The 15,231-nt window shown below is 40.3% G+C and overlaps 2 protein-coding genes across 2 annotated transcripts; one reads left to right on the top strand and one right to left on the bottom strand.

Annotated features, from left to right (window-relative positions):
- The first annotated feature begins 11,117 nt into the window (after positions 1-11,117).
- LOC100961320 (60S ribosomal protein L35a) lies at positions 11,118-11,546 on the top strand. Its single transcript, XM_003791541.3, has one exon. It carries the CDS (start codon positions 11,178-11,180, stop codon positions 11,508-11,510), a length of 333 nt encoding a protein of 110 aa, XP_003791589.1. The 5' UTR covers positions 11,118-11,177; the 3' UTR covers positions 11,511-11,546.
- Positions 11,547-12,914: 1,368 nt separating this feature from the next.
- LOC100965197 (olfactory receptor 2F1-like) lies at positions 12,915-13,856 on the bottom strand. The gene has a single exon (XM_003791623.3). The coding sequence runs from the start codon at positions 13,854-13,856 to the stop codon at positions 12,915-12,917; it is 942 nt and encodes a 313-aa protein (XP_003791671.3).
- Between the last annotated feature and the right edge of the window lie 1,375 nt (positions 13,857-15,231).

The raw sequence follows: 15,231 nt of genomic DNA, 5'->3' as shown, positions 1-15,231 counted from the left end.
ATGGGGGAGGATATGTTAGAAGAGAAGGATTCCCTCAGGAAGGTATGAAACCACAGATGGGGTGACATTTTGAAACATGTTCCAGATGTTTGCTTACACTGAAGACTGTCAAGAGCTCTTCTCTCTGTAGTGGTTTGGTCTTCTAGTTATGTGGAGGGACGCTGCTGGTGGGAAGATTCTGTTCTGGTTACAAACAGGGGGAAGCAGGGAGTCCTGCTGTCAGGGATTCCAACATATGAGTTCCCAGGCATGTTCAGAATGGCCACAGACCAAGGTTCTGTCATGTCTGTTTGCCCTCTGCTTTGTCTCTAAGTGATTCTAGAAACCCTCTTCTAATTCTATTCCTACTGCTCTTCTCCTCACCCTCTTTTCTCCAGAGGAAGAGCCATTCCTCACTCTGGGACCTTGGCCCAGAATTTTGCTGTCAGGGGAATGATGATGTAGGCAGAATGGTGACCAAAGAGCCCATTTTTGGAAAGGCAAAACACCCCTCAAAAAAGGGAAAAACAGAGAAATAAGCTGAGCAAGGTGAAATAAAAACAGTTCAGCTGCTAAATTCCTTATGTGAGCAGTTCCTGCTTTTCCTAGAATCCTGACCTGTAGGGGATACAGCTTGCAAACACCCCTGCTGGATCTGTAAACACTCTAAGAAACAATGGCTGTAGAGGAAGCTGCATGCAAGGCCTGACAAGAAACATTAACTAGGCTGTCTCCTGCCCAGTTGTCAGTCAAAGCAAAATCCATTGTGGAGATTTGTATTTGGCCAGAGCAGAGATCAAGGGAACAGCTTAAGCCCTGAAATATGGGTAGGAGAGTTTATATCCCCTATCACAGAGGAAAACCTTCTGAATAAAAATTAGAAGAAAATTCTTCTGTTCCACTGATTTTTCAGAGGAGACTGATTCCACCAGTGGGGTTTTACTCCACAGTGAACTAGTGGGATTAACACCCCTCTAAGGCATCTGTGTGTGTAACCACAGACAGCATGCTGCCCCCCACATAAGGCTCAGGTTTCAGATTTCTGAAGACGGCTCAGACTCTTAAAGTTAATGATTATAGAAACAATAGGAGCTGATATGCTTACTCAGAGCAACTGCTAAAGTTTTTGTTGCCTTCCTCAGCTTACCCTCTGGGTTAATGAGGAAACAGCCTTCAATAAAACCTGACTGGAGCAAACAATCAGAGCCACTGCTGTTAACCCCACAAGCTAGCAGTGGTCCCCTGTGCTTTCCACATTTGAAAATTCTGTTTTGTATGTTTTGTCACTTTGTCTCTCACCTCTTCTAACTTCTTTTTATTTTTTTAATTCTATATCTTTTTAAAAAATCATATACATATACATCATGAATACATTTATGCATATGTGGGGTACCATGTGTTGATTTTTTTATACAATTTTGAGTGCTGACATCAAGTTAATTAATATAGATTTCACCTCATTTACTTCATTATTGTGTTAAGACATTTATGTTCTATTGATAGATTTGACTTGTACCCTTGCAATATGCTCCATAGGTATGATCCTACCATTTGCCCTCCCTCTATTAAACCCCCCTCCCCTCCCATCCCCCCCCATTTCTCTCCTTCATCCTGGGCTATAGTTGTGATCTATCTTTCATTAAAAAAGTATGAGTGAGTAAATAGAAATTGATTTCATAAAAGTATTGAGTACATTGAATACTTTTTCTTCCATTCTTGAGATACTTTACTAAGGAGAATATGTTCCAGCTCCATTCATATAAACATAAAAGAGGTAAAGTCTCCATCTTTTTTTAAGGCTGCATATTATTCCATGGTATACATATACCACAATTTATTAATCCATTCATGGATTAACAAGTCAATGGTCGCTCATCAGCTCCATAGGCCTTAAAGGACACAGCTCCCAGGGTGGGACCCCAGCAGATACATTGATTTATTCTCCATGGAAACAAACAAACAAAAAAATTTGATAGCTTTCCTAGGCCAGGGCCACTAAAACTCTTGGTGAGATTTAGACTCTGTTTTGTGAGTCACTATCAGAAAATCAAATTCCAAATCCCTCCCTAATCAGAACAGGGACCTGTCTAATCAGGAGTTTGCCTTTTTGAGATGTGGAAAGAGATCAGATGTGGGGCATTATCACAGATGGCCCTTATGGAAAGCACAAAGTAAGCTCTGTTTATCTTGCTGAGAAGCCAGAGTTACTCAGATGCCAGGGTTTCTTCTCCCAAAAGGAAGAGAAACAAAACAAAACAAAACAAAACAGAAAAAGAAAAGCAAAAGGCACATTGTCTATAGTTACATCCTGTGTTCAGCTGTCAATTTTAAGATCTGTTCATTCATTTTTACTTCTAACATTTGTCTATATTCTAAGTAACTTCCAATATCTGTCCTCCAGCTTCCCAACTCTTTTAGGCTTTGACTCCCATCTTAAATTCCACCTGTTTTACAAAGTCTGCTTTAATTATAGATGATGTTATTACAAGTTATTGATTCACTTACTCCTTTCATTTAATCATAAAATAGAGAGTTTGTTCAAGAAAAAGAAAAAAAGATGGTGCTATTTATCTTTGTCTCAAATAGTGTAATGTCTTAGAGGGAAGGATGGGCCCAGCTTCTAGAAGACAGTATTAGATGTGCTATTCCTCATGTCAAAAACCCAGCTATCCTGCCTTTGCCTGTAATGCAAATTCCTTGGCCTTGTTTTCAAAGCCCTGCTATGTCCACCCCTGTCTACGGGCTTAGCTGCTCCTCATGTCCCCTCCAAATAAATCTTTGCTCTAACCAGACTGGTTTGCTTCCTTTCCCCCAGACACTCCTTCCCTTCTTCTACCTCTTCACCTGAGTGATGTTCCCCCTCTTACCAGGAATGGACCCATCTGTCTCCACTCCATCGTCCATCCAATTGCTATCATTTTCAATACACAATTTAATTTTTACTTTCCCTTTAATTCCTTTGCAAATTGCATGAGTTTTTCCTCTTTGTAGGGGAATTCCAGGAAGTGGATAGGGCTTCTAATCTCTATCTCCTATTTATCAATTAGCCAAATAAAACAAGTATTGGATTTTTTTTCATTGTTGGATTATGTTGTAATTTCTTTCTTCTTCTTTTTTCTTTGATTTATTTCTTCTATTTCCAAATAATCTTCAGGTTGTAGGGAAGGATTGCATCTCATATTGGACTTCTTATGTTTCCTGCAGCACCAGGCAAGTATGCTGCACACATGGACTATGCCACAGGTTTGTTTACTGCTTGGTTTTTCTTTCCAAGACCCATGTGATATCCCAGGGCCAGTGACACTCTCAGTACTTGGGTGGAAGGAAGCAAAGATAACACTGGTGATGGGTACCAGGACTGGGTACAAAAGTAATGGTCATTAAAAACAGTATTTGATTATAGATGGTAAAATTGACATTTAGGACAATGGTAAAATTTATTATGGAAAATATATTGATGTTCACTTAATCAACAAATAGAAGGCCAGAGCTTCTCTCAGAGAAGAATTCAGAGCATAATAAATTATTCACATCTTCAAAAGCAGCAAAGAATGCATCTTTCCCACAAACACATACACATGTGTGCAATTGCACAAATACTGTATCCCCTCATACAATTTTCCTTGCTCTTAAGGAGAAGGGCTTCCCTTTCCTTTCCTGAGTTTTGTGCATTTCTCTTACTGTACAACTGACTTCTTACCCAGCATTAAGCTCAGGGTTCTAGGAGCACCACTATACTGAAGCCCCTCATGACAAGCTGGTGTGGGTGACATGAATACAAGCTACAAGGTTCACATGTTGTGCCCATAGGTGGGCAGGTATATGACGACTGCTGTCTCCATGGCAGAATTATCCAGGCCCACAACCCAAGGGATAGCTTCCTGTGCCCCACAGAGTTTTGAGCTCACCACTGTAAAATAATGCACAGATGGCCATTGTTGTCAGCAGTAGGATCTTGTTTTCCGCAAGGTCCAGTGAGAAGATCTGGGACCCACATTGGCAAGGGAGATGGTCTTCCCCCCCAGGAGGAAGTACATCAGTACCTGGAGGCTCCAGTGGAGGGGCAGCAGATGGTCACAACTGAGAGGCTGCTGAGGAAGCAGTATATGAGAGGGTGTAGACCCATTAGGAAAGACTTCACTCAGCCAGGTCATGTTGTTCTTCCCCAGTGAGCAGGTAGGTCAGGTTGCTAGGGCAAAAGATGAATTTGAGGGTGGCACCTGTGGCTCAATGGAGTAAGGCACCGGCTCCATATGCAGGAGGTGGTGGGTTCAAACCCAGTCCCAACCAAAAACTGCAAAAAAAAAAAAAAAAAAAGGAATTAGAGAACCAATCAGAATCAGGTGTCACAGCCTGGTGCTCAGCAAAGGACATTGAGTAGGACTGCACATGTTATATGCTTTTTCCGTTAAAGTGTGAGCTTCTTGGGTATTTTCTGATTTAATTTATACGGCAATTCCTAAGAAATGTTTTACCATAAATAATTTTTGTTTGGCATGCGAATAAACATGTTTAATGTGATTTTGAGGATTATTCTTTGATCCCAAGATTTGGAACGTATGTGCTGAGATCCTCCTTCTCCCTATTACTCAGGCTGGGGGCAGTGGCTCTTCCTGGTTCCCCCATAATTCAGTCTGTATCAAGGACAGAAAGAATAATCACTCACTGGATTCTCAGAAGACTGTTAATCAGGCTTAGTCCTAGGTTGATAGGATCAGAAACTCATTGCTGAACATTCTATCCACTGTAATTATGTCCCAACTTCTTGAGCTCATGCTGATTCCTTGGTGAAATGCTGGCATTTGTTTGAATGTTAAAGTCAGTGATTAATAAAACATGAATGCCCTCATCACTAACTTGCAATGACAACATTTGGAAACTGATGGTGCCCACAGATGAAGTCAGTAAGGGTGTGCCTCCAAAATCTTCTGAGCCTTGTGGGTAAACCATCCAGTCATGGCAGACATGTTAGCCCTTGAAGCACCTCTTGTTTACTTTGTTGGTCTTTAGCCTCTATCAAAGAATATAAATGTCATTTTTTCTTAATATATATGTACTAAGAAAAGTTTGCAGTTTTTATTTTATTGTGTATTAATGGCGAGTCCCTCCTGCTCTCATATCAATATTCGTCTTGTGTCTGTTTGCAATATGGTGTGAGTAAGTAGCTGATGGCTGTTATGAGAATGGACACAAGGACCCAGAGAAGAGTCTCTTGTTGGAACAGCCCCTCTGGATGCCTTTGGGGGGGCTTGAGAAGAAAGGGAAAATTCCAGAGAATAGGGCTTGCCTGTGAAAATCCCACCGGACCTATGGTGTCTACCAGGGAAATGTTTTCAACAATGTCCAAGTATTAGAATCGCCTGGGAAACTTTGCATAACTCTAGAAGGCCAGAGCATTTAGACAAGAATCTCAGGGTGGTAAAAGAAAGACATTAATATATTATTAACTTTAATGTTTCTCAGGCAATTACAATGTGGAGCCTACTTTGAGAATCAGTTTGAGACGGAGTATTTAACTTTATGTTTGAACTCTTAAGGCATGTTTTTTGAGAGAAGAACAGTTTTAAAACTAGCTTAGAAGAATCTTTGAGGATTGATCTTTGGGGCTAACCCACTTACTCTGTATTTAAAAAAGTTGAGGCCAAGAGAGTTGAAACAGTTTGCATCAAATCACATTCTCAACCAGTGAAAATTTATACTCAATATCTTGCCTTTGTGTTCTGGGTTTTCTCTTAGCCTTAATTTTAATAGGTCTAGTCCAAAAATAATGTTTTAGAATATCTTAGATCCAAAGTCTAAACCTTGTAAGAACTAGGGAGAATGAAGTGAGACAATGTGTGAAAATCCCTTCACAAACTTCAGAACATGATCATTTGTATACAGATACAAGAGATGGACCATAGAATTGAAAGAAATAGAAATGATAGCAACTGAACCCAAGTTCTTTCTCACAGGGTCAAAGTAGGGCAGAGTAGTGGGATTCCATCCATCTTCTGGCACTCTGAGTTAGTTGGACCTTGACCCAATTCCTTCTTTCAGTTCTTCTGTGGCCAGAGGAGTCACTATAGAATTTGCTAAAAATAGAAAGTGGCTTTGACACTTCCCCAGCTGCTGGGTTTCAGAGCCCTGCACCTGGGAGCTGATGGCTTTCTGCTGAGCCTATTTCTCTTGTCAGCACCAAGCTTTGGTACAAAAATATGACTCCCGAGTGTGGTTGAAATTCTCAGCACTGAAGGGAATAAAATGCAAAATGAGAATCACAGGAAGGAATAAACATTGGCTAGAACTTGAAGGATCATCATTTCAACCTCACTATTTTCCTGATCAAAGAATCAGGCTCAGAGAGAGGCGTGGCTTGGCTAGGGGTCACCAACTTGTCAGCTGCAGGAATGCAACTGGACATGGTATCTGAGAAGCACAGGACTCATTTTCTCCCTGTGACTTTCTGCTGTGTGATGATTCGTGTGGAGTGTGTCACGGTAGCTTGTGGGGATAACAGGTTTGCTTTAGTGGTGTGGAGGAGGATGTCAGGGAAGGTTTAGTGTTTGGAATGTAGCCTCTGGAGGGGCCAATTGGAAGCTTTGAATGGCCACCAGGTTCTGCAGGGAGCCAGGCTGAAGTGTGCTTTGCGATGGCCATGCCAGTTCAGCTTAGCTCTTTCAGTTCTGTGTATAAAAGGGAAACAGCCTTCCCGTAGTTTTAGTAAAAGTATGGATCTCACACACTTAGACTCTTGACTATCTCTATTGCCAGGGGGAGGAATTGGGGGGAAAAAAACCTCCACCAGGTTAAACGTTTTCACTTCTCTGACCTTTAACAACTGAACTGCTTAAGAGAGCAGTTTCTTTTAACAGAGCATTTTCTTTTTGTGCTACCCCTTTCTGGTTTCTAAACAGAAACTGGTCTCTAGAATTGGTGGACTAACAGATTGAACATCATACTGAGGTGACACCTCAAAATTCATTCTGTCACCTAGGTGGTTGGGGGAAGCTGATGCTGTAACTCCTGAGGGAAAGGTTAGGATGGGGGCTGCTAATCAATTCTTTCCTTTTTGACCCTTGCCTTATCTGTTCCTGAGGTTTCTGCTCTGCTATCCCATGTACTGAGATCTCATGGTTAAAGTACCAATATGTTCCACAGAACATATATTTTACAAAAGCTCTAAGAAAATAAAATGCCTCCGTTTTTTTCTCATTCTCCTCATGACTTTTCCCAGAGACAATGAATATTACTAATTCATTGCTACTATATCATGCAACTGTTCATTTATAAAAATAGAGTTTATGAGATTGAATAAATTTTTGTCATTTATGGTTGTGATTTTATATTCTGCTTAAGAAATCTTTACTATCCCCAAATCATGAAGATTTTCTGGTTTTTTTATATTTTTTTATTTAGGAGCTTAATTTTAGGTCTTACATTTAAGTCTTATCCTTTTCTTGTCAACACTGTATAAGAAGTTCTGACAATTAAGTTCTCAAACTTGCCACCCGGGTGCTTATGTTGGCAGCACTGTACAAACATCTGAGCAAGTTTTCGTAACATTGGTACATCAATGTCTCACAGCTGTGTTTATGTTGACCTGTGGTGGTGTCTTGCTGAGTAGCATTCATTATTGTTGCATTGCATGTTTTTGTGCTGTTGAGAGAATGTCGGAGCTTAAATCAGAGCAACAAACAAACATTAAATTTCCTGATAAACTTGCTAAGAGTGGAAGCCAAATCAAGTATGTGTTAGTTCAACTTTATAGGGATAATGTCATGAAGAGAATGGTGGTATACAAACAGATTAAACATTTTTTTGAGGGGAGAAAGGCATCACTGATGAAGAGAGGTCAGGGTAGCCAGTGACAAGCAGAAGTGATGAAAACGTTCAAAAAAATTGTCCAATTATGCATCAAAATTGTCTGCTGACTGTGAGAACCGTAGCAGACCAAGTAAACAGTTAGGAGAATCTTAATATAAAAACTGACGTGAAAAAGGTGTGGCTCTTGCATCGCAACAATGTACCAGCTTATAGAGCACTGTGGGTAAAACAGATTTTAATCAGTAAACAAATAACTGTATTGAAACACCCTCCCTACTCACCTGATTTGGCCCCCTATGGACTTTTTTCTTTAGCTTACAATAAAAGAAATGTTGAAAGAAGACTTTTTTAATGATATTCAGGACATCAAGGGTAACACAACAACAGCTCTGACAGCCATTGCAGAAAAGAGTTCCAGAATTGCTTTGAAGTGTGGACTATGCATTGGTGTCAGGGCATAGCTTCCCAAGGGGAGTACCTCAAAGGTGACCATAGTGATATTCCGTATGAGGTGTGTAGCACTTTAAGGAGTTTGTGAACTTAATTGTCTGACCTCACATTTGTTACACACACACACATACCTACCGCCTTTTCTTTATCCACTCATCTGTTGGACACATATGTTGTTTTCATATCTTGGCTGTTGTGAATAATGCTAAAATGAACATGGAAATGTTTAACAAAACAATTTCAGTTGCTTTGAACCTATATCCAGAAGTGAGAGTGCTAGCTCATAATGTACCTTTATTTTTAGTTTTTGAGGAACTTACATACTATTTTCCAAAAGGTCTATAATAATTTACATTTCCATGGACAGTGTGTACAAAGTTTCCCTTTTCTCAGCATCCTCATCAGCATCTGTTATTTTCCCCCTTTTTGATAACGGCTGTTACCTGGTGTAAGATGATATATTATTATGATTTTGGTTTGCACTTGCCTGATGATTAGAGATACTGTGTATTTTTTCATGTATCTGTTGGCCATTTGTATCTTTTCTTTTAAGCAGTGTTTGTTTAGATCCCTAGCCCGTATTTAAGTTGGGTTGTTTCTTGTTGTTGAATTGAGTTTCTTACATATTTTGGATATTAGTCTCATATCAGTTTTATGCTCTGAAAAGATTCTCTCTCAATCTGTGGTCTGTGTAATTGTCTGCTTTGCTGTGTTGAAGTGTTTTAGTTTGATCCAATCTCATTTGTCTATATTTGCTTTTGTGACCTTTGTTTTTGGGGTCACATCCAAAAAACCATTGCCTAGAACAATGTTATGAAGCTAACACATGTGGTGTGTTAGATATTGCTTTATGGAAAAATTAATATACAATAACATGGTTTATTCATGTCTTGAGTCCTATACCTTAGGATTCAGGTATAAATTAAATTTTGTGACTCAACATAGAAACTTCTTTTTGATGTTTTTCTAGAGTTTTCTCTGTAATACCACCTCAAAATGGCTACATGTAAGAAGGGTCTCTTGAAAATCCAAATAGCTATTTTCTACTTATTAGTGTCTTTTAAATACTCTGAATCTCTGAATTCTAAAACTCAAAAACGAGTTAAGTAGGCAAATATTTGAACTTGTTCCCTTTCTTAAAGCTATAACTTAGTGATTTGATATCTTCTTTGGATAAACTAGATGTGCATATTTCTCTTTCTGCCATGGAGAATAGATATATAATCATATTACTTTATATACAAAAGGTATGCTTTAACTGTTATGGATAAAAATTTTCTTATATATTATTGTTGCTACTGTATAGTTATTTAATAAGGTAGGTATGACTCAAACAGTGTAGAACCAACATACTGCTTTTGGTTGAAACCCTCCAACTTTAACTAGTTTTATTAATAAACTCCATATACAAAAATATCTCTCTCTTGCTCTCCCTTCCCTTCCCTTCCCTTCCCTTCTCTTCCCTTCCTTCTTCTCTATTTCTCTCCTTTTTTAAAGAGGTGAGGTCTTGCCCCATTGTCCAAGCTGGAATTCTTTGGCTATTTATAGGAATGATCAGAGAGCACTGCAGCCATGACTCCTAGACTCAAGCAGTCTTTTTGCCTCAGTCTCGTGAGTAGCCACACACCACCATGCCTGGCTTATCATATATAGTTTGCTCATTCAATTATTCTGGTGCTCATTTTGCAGCCAAGCTGTGTTCAAAGGTATACTAGGATATAAATGCTTAAAACTAGATGCTCCATACATATGTGATGAGGATAAAGAGAAATACATTAAACTATAAGTTTCAGGTATAGATTAAATTTTATGATTCAAGATTATAAATTATCAGTTTGTTCTCCCTCATCATCTAAGGAAGAAGAATCCTCCAGATTTCTTTGCTGTACAAAATGCAGACACTGGGGAAAGAGTGGGAAAAAGGCACACATGGAGGATTTTTAGTAAGAGAGCATTTATGAAAGAAATAGAGAAAGAAAACAAAAAATTGTTGATTTTGAAAGTCAAATTAATATTCAAAGAAAGCTCTAAAAATAAAAGTTTGGCAAGTTCTCCAAATGACCAAAAAGCATAAAAATATGTTTAATGTCATTATTCATCAGGACAGGTAAATGAAAACTAGAATGCAATAATATTTCACACCTACTTGGATGGCTATAATCAAGGAACTGAAAATAGTAAGTGGTGGTGGAGGATGTGGAGAAATGGGAACTGTGTTCATTGTCAGTGGTAATGAATAATGTAACGTTTGGGTGGTGGTAGAGAACAGTTCGGCAGGTCCTTAAGAAGGTGAACATAGAATTACCATATGACCTAGCAATACCACTTCCAGGTACACACCCAAAAGAATTGAAAGCAAGTGTCCAGACAAAAATTAGTACATGAATGTTCATAGTAGCACGATTCATGATAGTGAAAAGGTAGAAATTATCCAAAAGCCAATTGTCTGCTGCTGTATAAGCAAATGTGATGTACCCACAAAATGAAGTATCACTCACCATGAAAGGGAGCAAAGCATTGCTACATGCTGCAACATGAGTAGACCTCAAACACATCAGGCTAAGGAGAGAATCCAGGCATGAAAGGCCACATAGTGTATGTTTCCTTCATATGAAATTTCAAAATGGGAAAATCCACAGAGACAGAAAGCAGATTAGTGGTTTTTGTGAGCTGGGGAGGAATTGACTGCTTAATGAGTGTGGGGTGGCCTTTTGGGGATGATGAAAATGTTTTTGGGGCTAGATAAGCATGAAGGTGTACAACATTGTGGTTGTTCTAAATGCCAATGAATTGTACACTTTAAAATGAAAATAACTGTGAATTGTGTGATATGTGAACTTTATTCAATTTTAAAAGTCTTAGTAAAAAATTAAAAATGTGCTCTTTCCGCCATCTTGGGGCCTGTGGAGGTCTGCTGGGAACAGGACTTCTAAAAGGCAAATATGTCTGGAAGGCTGTGGTCAAAGGCCATTTTTGCTGGCTATAAGAGAGGTCTCCGGAACCAAAGAGAGCACACAGCTCTTCTTAAAATTGAAGGTGTTTATGCCCGAGATGAAACTGAATTCTATTTGGGCAAGAGATGTGCTTATGTATACAAAGCAAAGAACAACACAGTGACTCCTGGTGGCAAACCAAACAAAACCAGGGTAATCTGGGGAAAGATAACTCGAGCCCATGGAAACAGTGGTATGGTTCGTGCCAAATTCCGAAGCAACCTTCCTGCTAAGGCCATTGGACATAGAATCCGTGTAATGCTGTACCCCTCAAGGATTTAAACTGATGAAAAGTAAATAAAAGTGGATTTATGCTGTTGTAAAAAAAAAAAAAAATTAAAAATGTGCCCCATTCTCTTCTGCTCAATGCTTTAGCTTTTTTGCTACAGACTGAGTAAAAGTTTGAACTGTATTCATTTGTGCATTTTATTTATTCTGTGTTTTGACAAACAAGAGATGCTTTAGGTAAGGAAAGGCTTTATTCTGATTTGTAAAACCTGTTTTTAAACTTTTTTCCCCAGGATAAAATTATCACTGCTTTGCTTTATGGACTAGGATGTTTAGAGCTCAGTAATTTCATTGTGTATTATAAGAGCAGGACACAATTTTTGCCTTGAAGAAATAGGATTCTTCTCTTCTTCTTCTCTTGCTGAATCTTTTGGCTCACCTCTGATCATGTGCGACAGGTGTCCTCAAACTATGGCCTGCAGGCCACATGAGGCCGGCTTAGAACATTTAATTGGCCGGCCAGGTGTTTTTGTTGCAGCTGCCTATCCTGCTTAGCAGCCAACTCATCCAGGGGCCCTGCAGTCCTGCTCTCCAATAGTTTGAGGGTCAGTGAACTGGCCCTCTGTTTAAAAAAGTTTGAGGACTCCTGATTGTGCAGCATGGCCTTCTGGTCTCAAGAAGTTCTGAATACATCCCTTAGTTTTCACAGGAAGATATCCTTGGACCTGATGTAGACAGACATTGTTCTGAGGTCCTGAATATCTGACCTTCTGGCCAGCCATTTGCTACCACTGCAAATTCAGAAGGGAAATAAACAGAGGGATATTTGTGTGACTCAAACATGCCCTGTCATACTCATCAGGGCTGAAGGGACTATTACTGTAATTCTCAAATCCCTATGTGAATTCCCCACCCTAGAGAGCTGGGCTGGACCATCGTGAGTCACAAGAGAAACTTTCCTACCTCTGACCTAAGGCTTGGTTGATCCCATGAGCACAGCGAATTTTATTTTTTCCTTTTCTCATTGACTATAGAAGGTTTAGACATATATTTGCTGATTATAGCAAGGAAGTAGATTTTCTTGGCATATATTTTGTGCACTGCCCTAACTTTTGATTCAATCTTTTCTCCTGATCCAAACACACTGGTATATGGTTTCCCCCCTTTCTTCCCTTTAAGAAAATGAATATATTTCATTTAACTTTCTACAAGGTGTATACATTCTTAAATTGTAATTCACATTTTTTTTTTAGGGGGGGAATAAAGCAGACTCCAAAAATAGAGTACAGATATAATCCTATTTTTCTATTACATCAAAAGAGTGTAGTGCAGATGGTAACGATTTCCTTACACACATGTGCAGGCCGTTGGACACTTATGCACACACCCCTTAAGCAGGAGGGCACACCAACACCCACTGTCTTTAGCGCGAAGCCCTCTCATTATGAAAACAACATTTTAATGTTTTAATTCAGAGGTCCTCATAAGAACTCGACTCAGAGCAGCCTTCACATCTTTGTTGCGCAGACTGTAGATGAGAGGGTTCAACATGGGGGTCACCACAGCATAAAAGAGCACCACCATCTTGTCCTGCTCAGCTGAGGCCATGGAGTGTGGCTGTATATATGTAAAAAAGGCCATCCCATAGGACATGGAGACCACAGTGAGGTGGGAGACACAGGTCCCAAAGGCTTTGCGACGGCCCTGGGTGGACCGGATCTGCAGGATGGCGCCCACGATGTGGGTGTAGGATAGCGTGACCAGGCAGCAGGGCACCAGCAGCACCACCACACTAGAGGCCACTATGACTATCTGGTTGATAGTCGTGTCCACACAGGCCAACCTGACCAGTGCCAGGGTCTCACAGGCCACGTGGTTCAGCACGTTGTGCCCACAGGTGGGCAGGCGCATGGTGATTGCTGTCTCCACGGCAGAATTAGCGAGGCCCACAAGCCAGGAGATAGCCGCCAGCATAACACAGAGCCGTGGGCTCATCACAGATGTGTAACGCAGGGGGTCACAGACTGCCACGTAGCGGTCATAGGCCATAGCAGCCAGCAGCAGGAATTCAGTCCCGCCAAGAGCTAGGGAGAAGAAGTGCTGGGTCCCACATCGGGCAAGGGAGATGGTCTTCTTCTCCAGGAGGAAGTGCACCAGCATCTGGGGGACCCCGCTGGAGGTGTAGCAGATGTCCACGATGGAGAGGTTGCAGAGGAAGAAGTACATGGGCAGGTGGAGCCGGGAGTCCAGCCAGATCAGCAGGAGGATGAGCCCATTGCCCAGCAGGGTCAGTAGGTACGTGGCCCCAAACAGGACAAAGAGTCCGGCCTGGGTCTGCCTGTCGCTGGAGAGACCCATTAGGACGAACTCACTCACCCAGGTCATGTTGTCCCTCCCCATGAAGCAGGTAGGTCGGGCTGCCGGGGGAAGAGGAGAGTTACTGAGGGCAAGTGGAGGTCTTCTTTTTAGGAGTTCTGGATTAAATTCTGGGCTAGGACTGGGACTAGAATGAGGACATTGACCCTGTTTTTCCTTAATCTTAAGTGGGTAGGAGAGAATGCAATGAAGGCCTTGGAGAAAGGGACATTTGGTTTTTGACACTAAACTGTGGGATTCTGAAAGCCAAATTCCGGGTTCCAGCCACCCTTTTATGTTTAGGACCCAACCTAGTCCCTGTTACATAGGAGGTAATCTACCTATGTAGAAGAGGGGTGGGGTGGGGGTGGGGGGAGAGAGAGAGAGAAGACTGAAAGAAGGTAAGAAAAAAGCAAAGGAGAAAGAAAACCTAAGGAAAAAAAGGTAGAAAGAGAGAAAAGGAGGGAAAGAAAGGTGGAGTCAGGAAAGAAAGGAAAGATTCTTTAATGAGGATGGCAGTGGGCAAAGCATTGTAATTACCTGAGCACCACAGGTGTGCAATGGCGTTCAGCTGCTCTTCATGCTTCTTGTAGGGCACACCCAGTCTAGGTCACTACCTAGAAAGGAACTTCTCATATCTTTCTCATTTACCCTTCAGTCCAGGTAAAGTTCAATTCTCTTAAACCAGTATTGCCAAGCACCCGCTGTATGCCGGGCATCAGATACCTGTCTGAGAGCAAGAAAGAAATATGGGTCCTGCTTTCTTGGTTCTTCTAATTTAACTAGGGACACAGAAATTGAATTAATAATTACAAATGATTAATTAAGTATAATTGTGCTAAGTGCTAGGAAGGGGAATAACAAGGTTAGTACTTGGCTAATTAAATTTGGAGCTTTGTAATTAAATTGCCACTGTAGTTAGGCCTTCTCAAAATGTGCAATTTATATGGCAAGTTACAGACATTTATTTAGATGTTTAAATAAATGATTAGCAAAAGAATATAACGAGTACTTTTGAAAACTGATGATACTCAGATATTACTACTGAGCATGAGGTGATGGAAATCTATTGAGCTTTTTCAAATGGAGTGAATTCTCCCTCCTTTTCTAGCTAAAGCTATACCAGGACATCACCCTTCTAGCATGCAGACTGGTCCTGTACAAAAGTATAATTGAACATTACAGTTTTTCTTAATAGAAATATAATAGCTAGGTATATTTCCTGCTCTTAAAAATATGTAATTAGTAAATTAATTCATTTATTTATTAAAAATGTATTGAGTGCATCAGGCCCTGTGCCTTTAACCAACCTCTAGGAAATACTGCCTTTCAACATTAGAAATTTGTGTTTAGAAAAGCAGCAGTGCCACAAAATCAAATAGGAAGCTTAAAAAAATTAGATTTTGGTTAAACCTGAAAT

Source organism: Otolemur garnettii, unplaced genomic scaffold (assembly GCF_000181295.1).
Source record: "Otolemur garnettii isolate 467f Iridium unplaced genomic scaffold, OtoGar3 scaffold00049, whole genome shotgun sequence".
Taxonomy (NCBI): Eukaryota; Metazoa; Chordata; class Mammalia; order Primates; family Galagidae; genus Otolemur; species Otolemur garnettii.
The sequence above is the reverse complement of the archived record's forward strand: the minus strand, read 5'-3'. Positions and strand labels throughout refer to the sequence as shown.

Excerpts from the sequence above, each read along its gene's own strand:
- LOC100961320 (XM_003791541.3), top strand. The coding sequence starts at position 11,178 with ATGTCTGGAAGGCTGTGGTCAAAGGCCATTTTTGCTGGCTATAAGAGA.
- LOC100965197 (XM_003791623.3), bottom strand. The coding sequence starts at position 13,856 with ATGGGGAGGGACAACATGACCTGGGTGAGTGAGTTCGTCCTAATGGGT.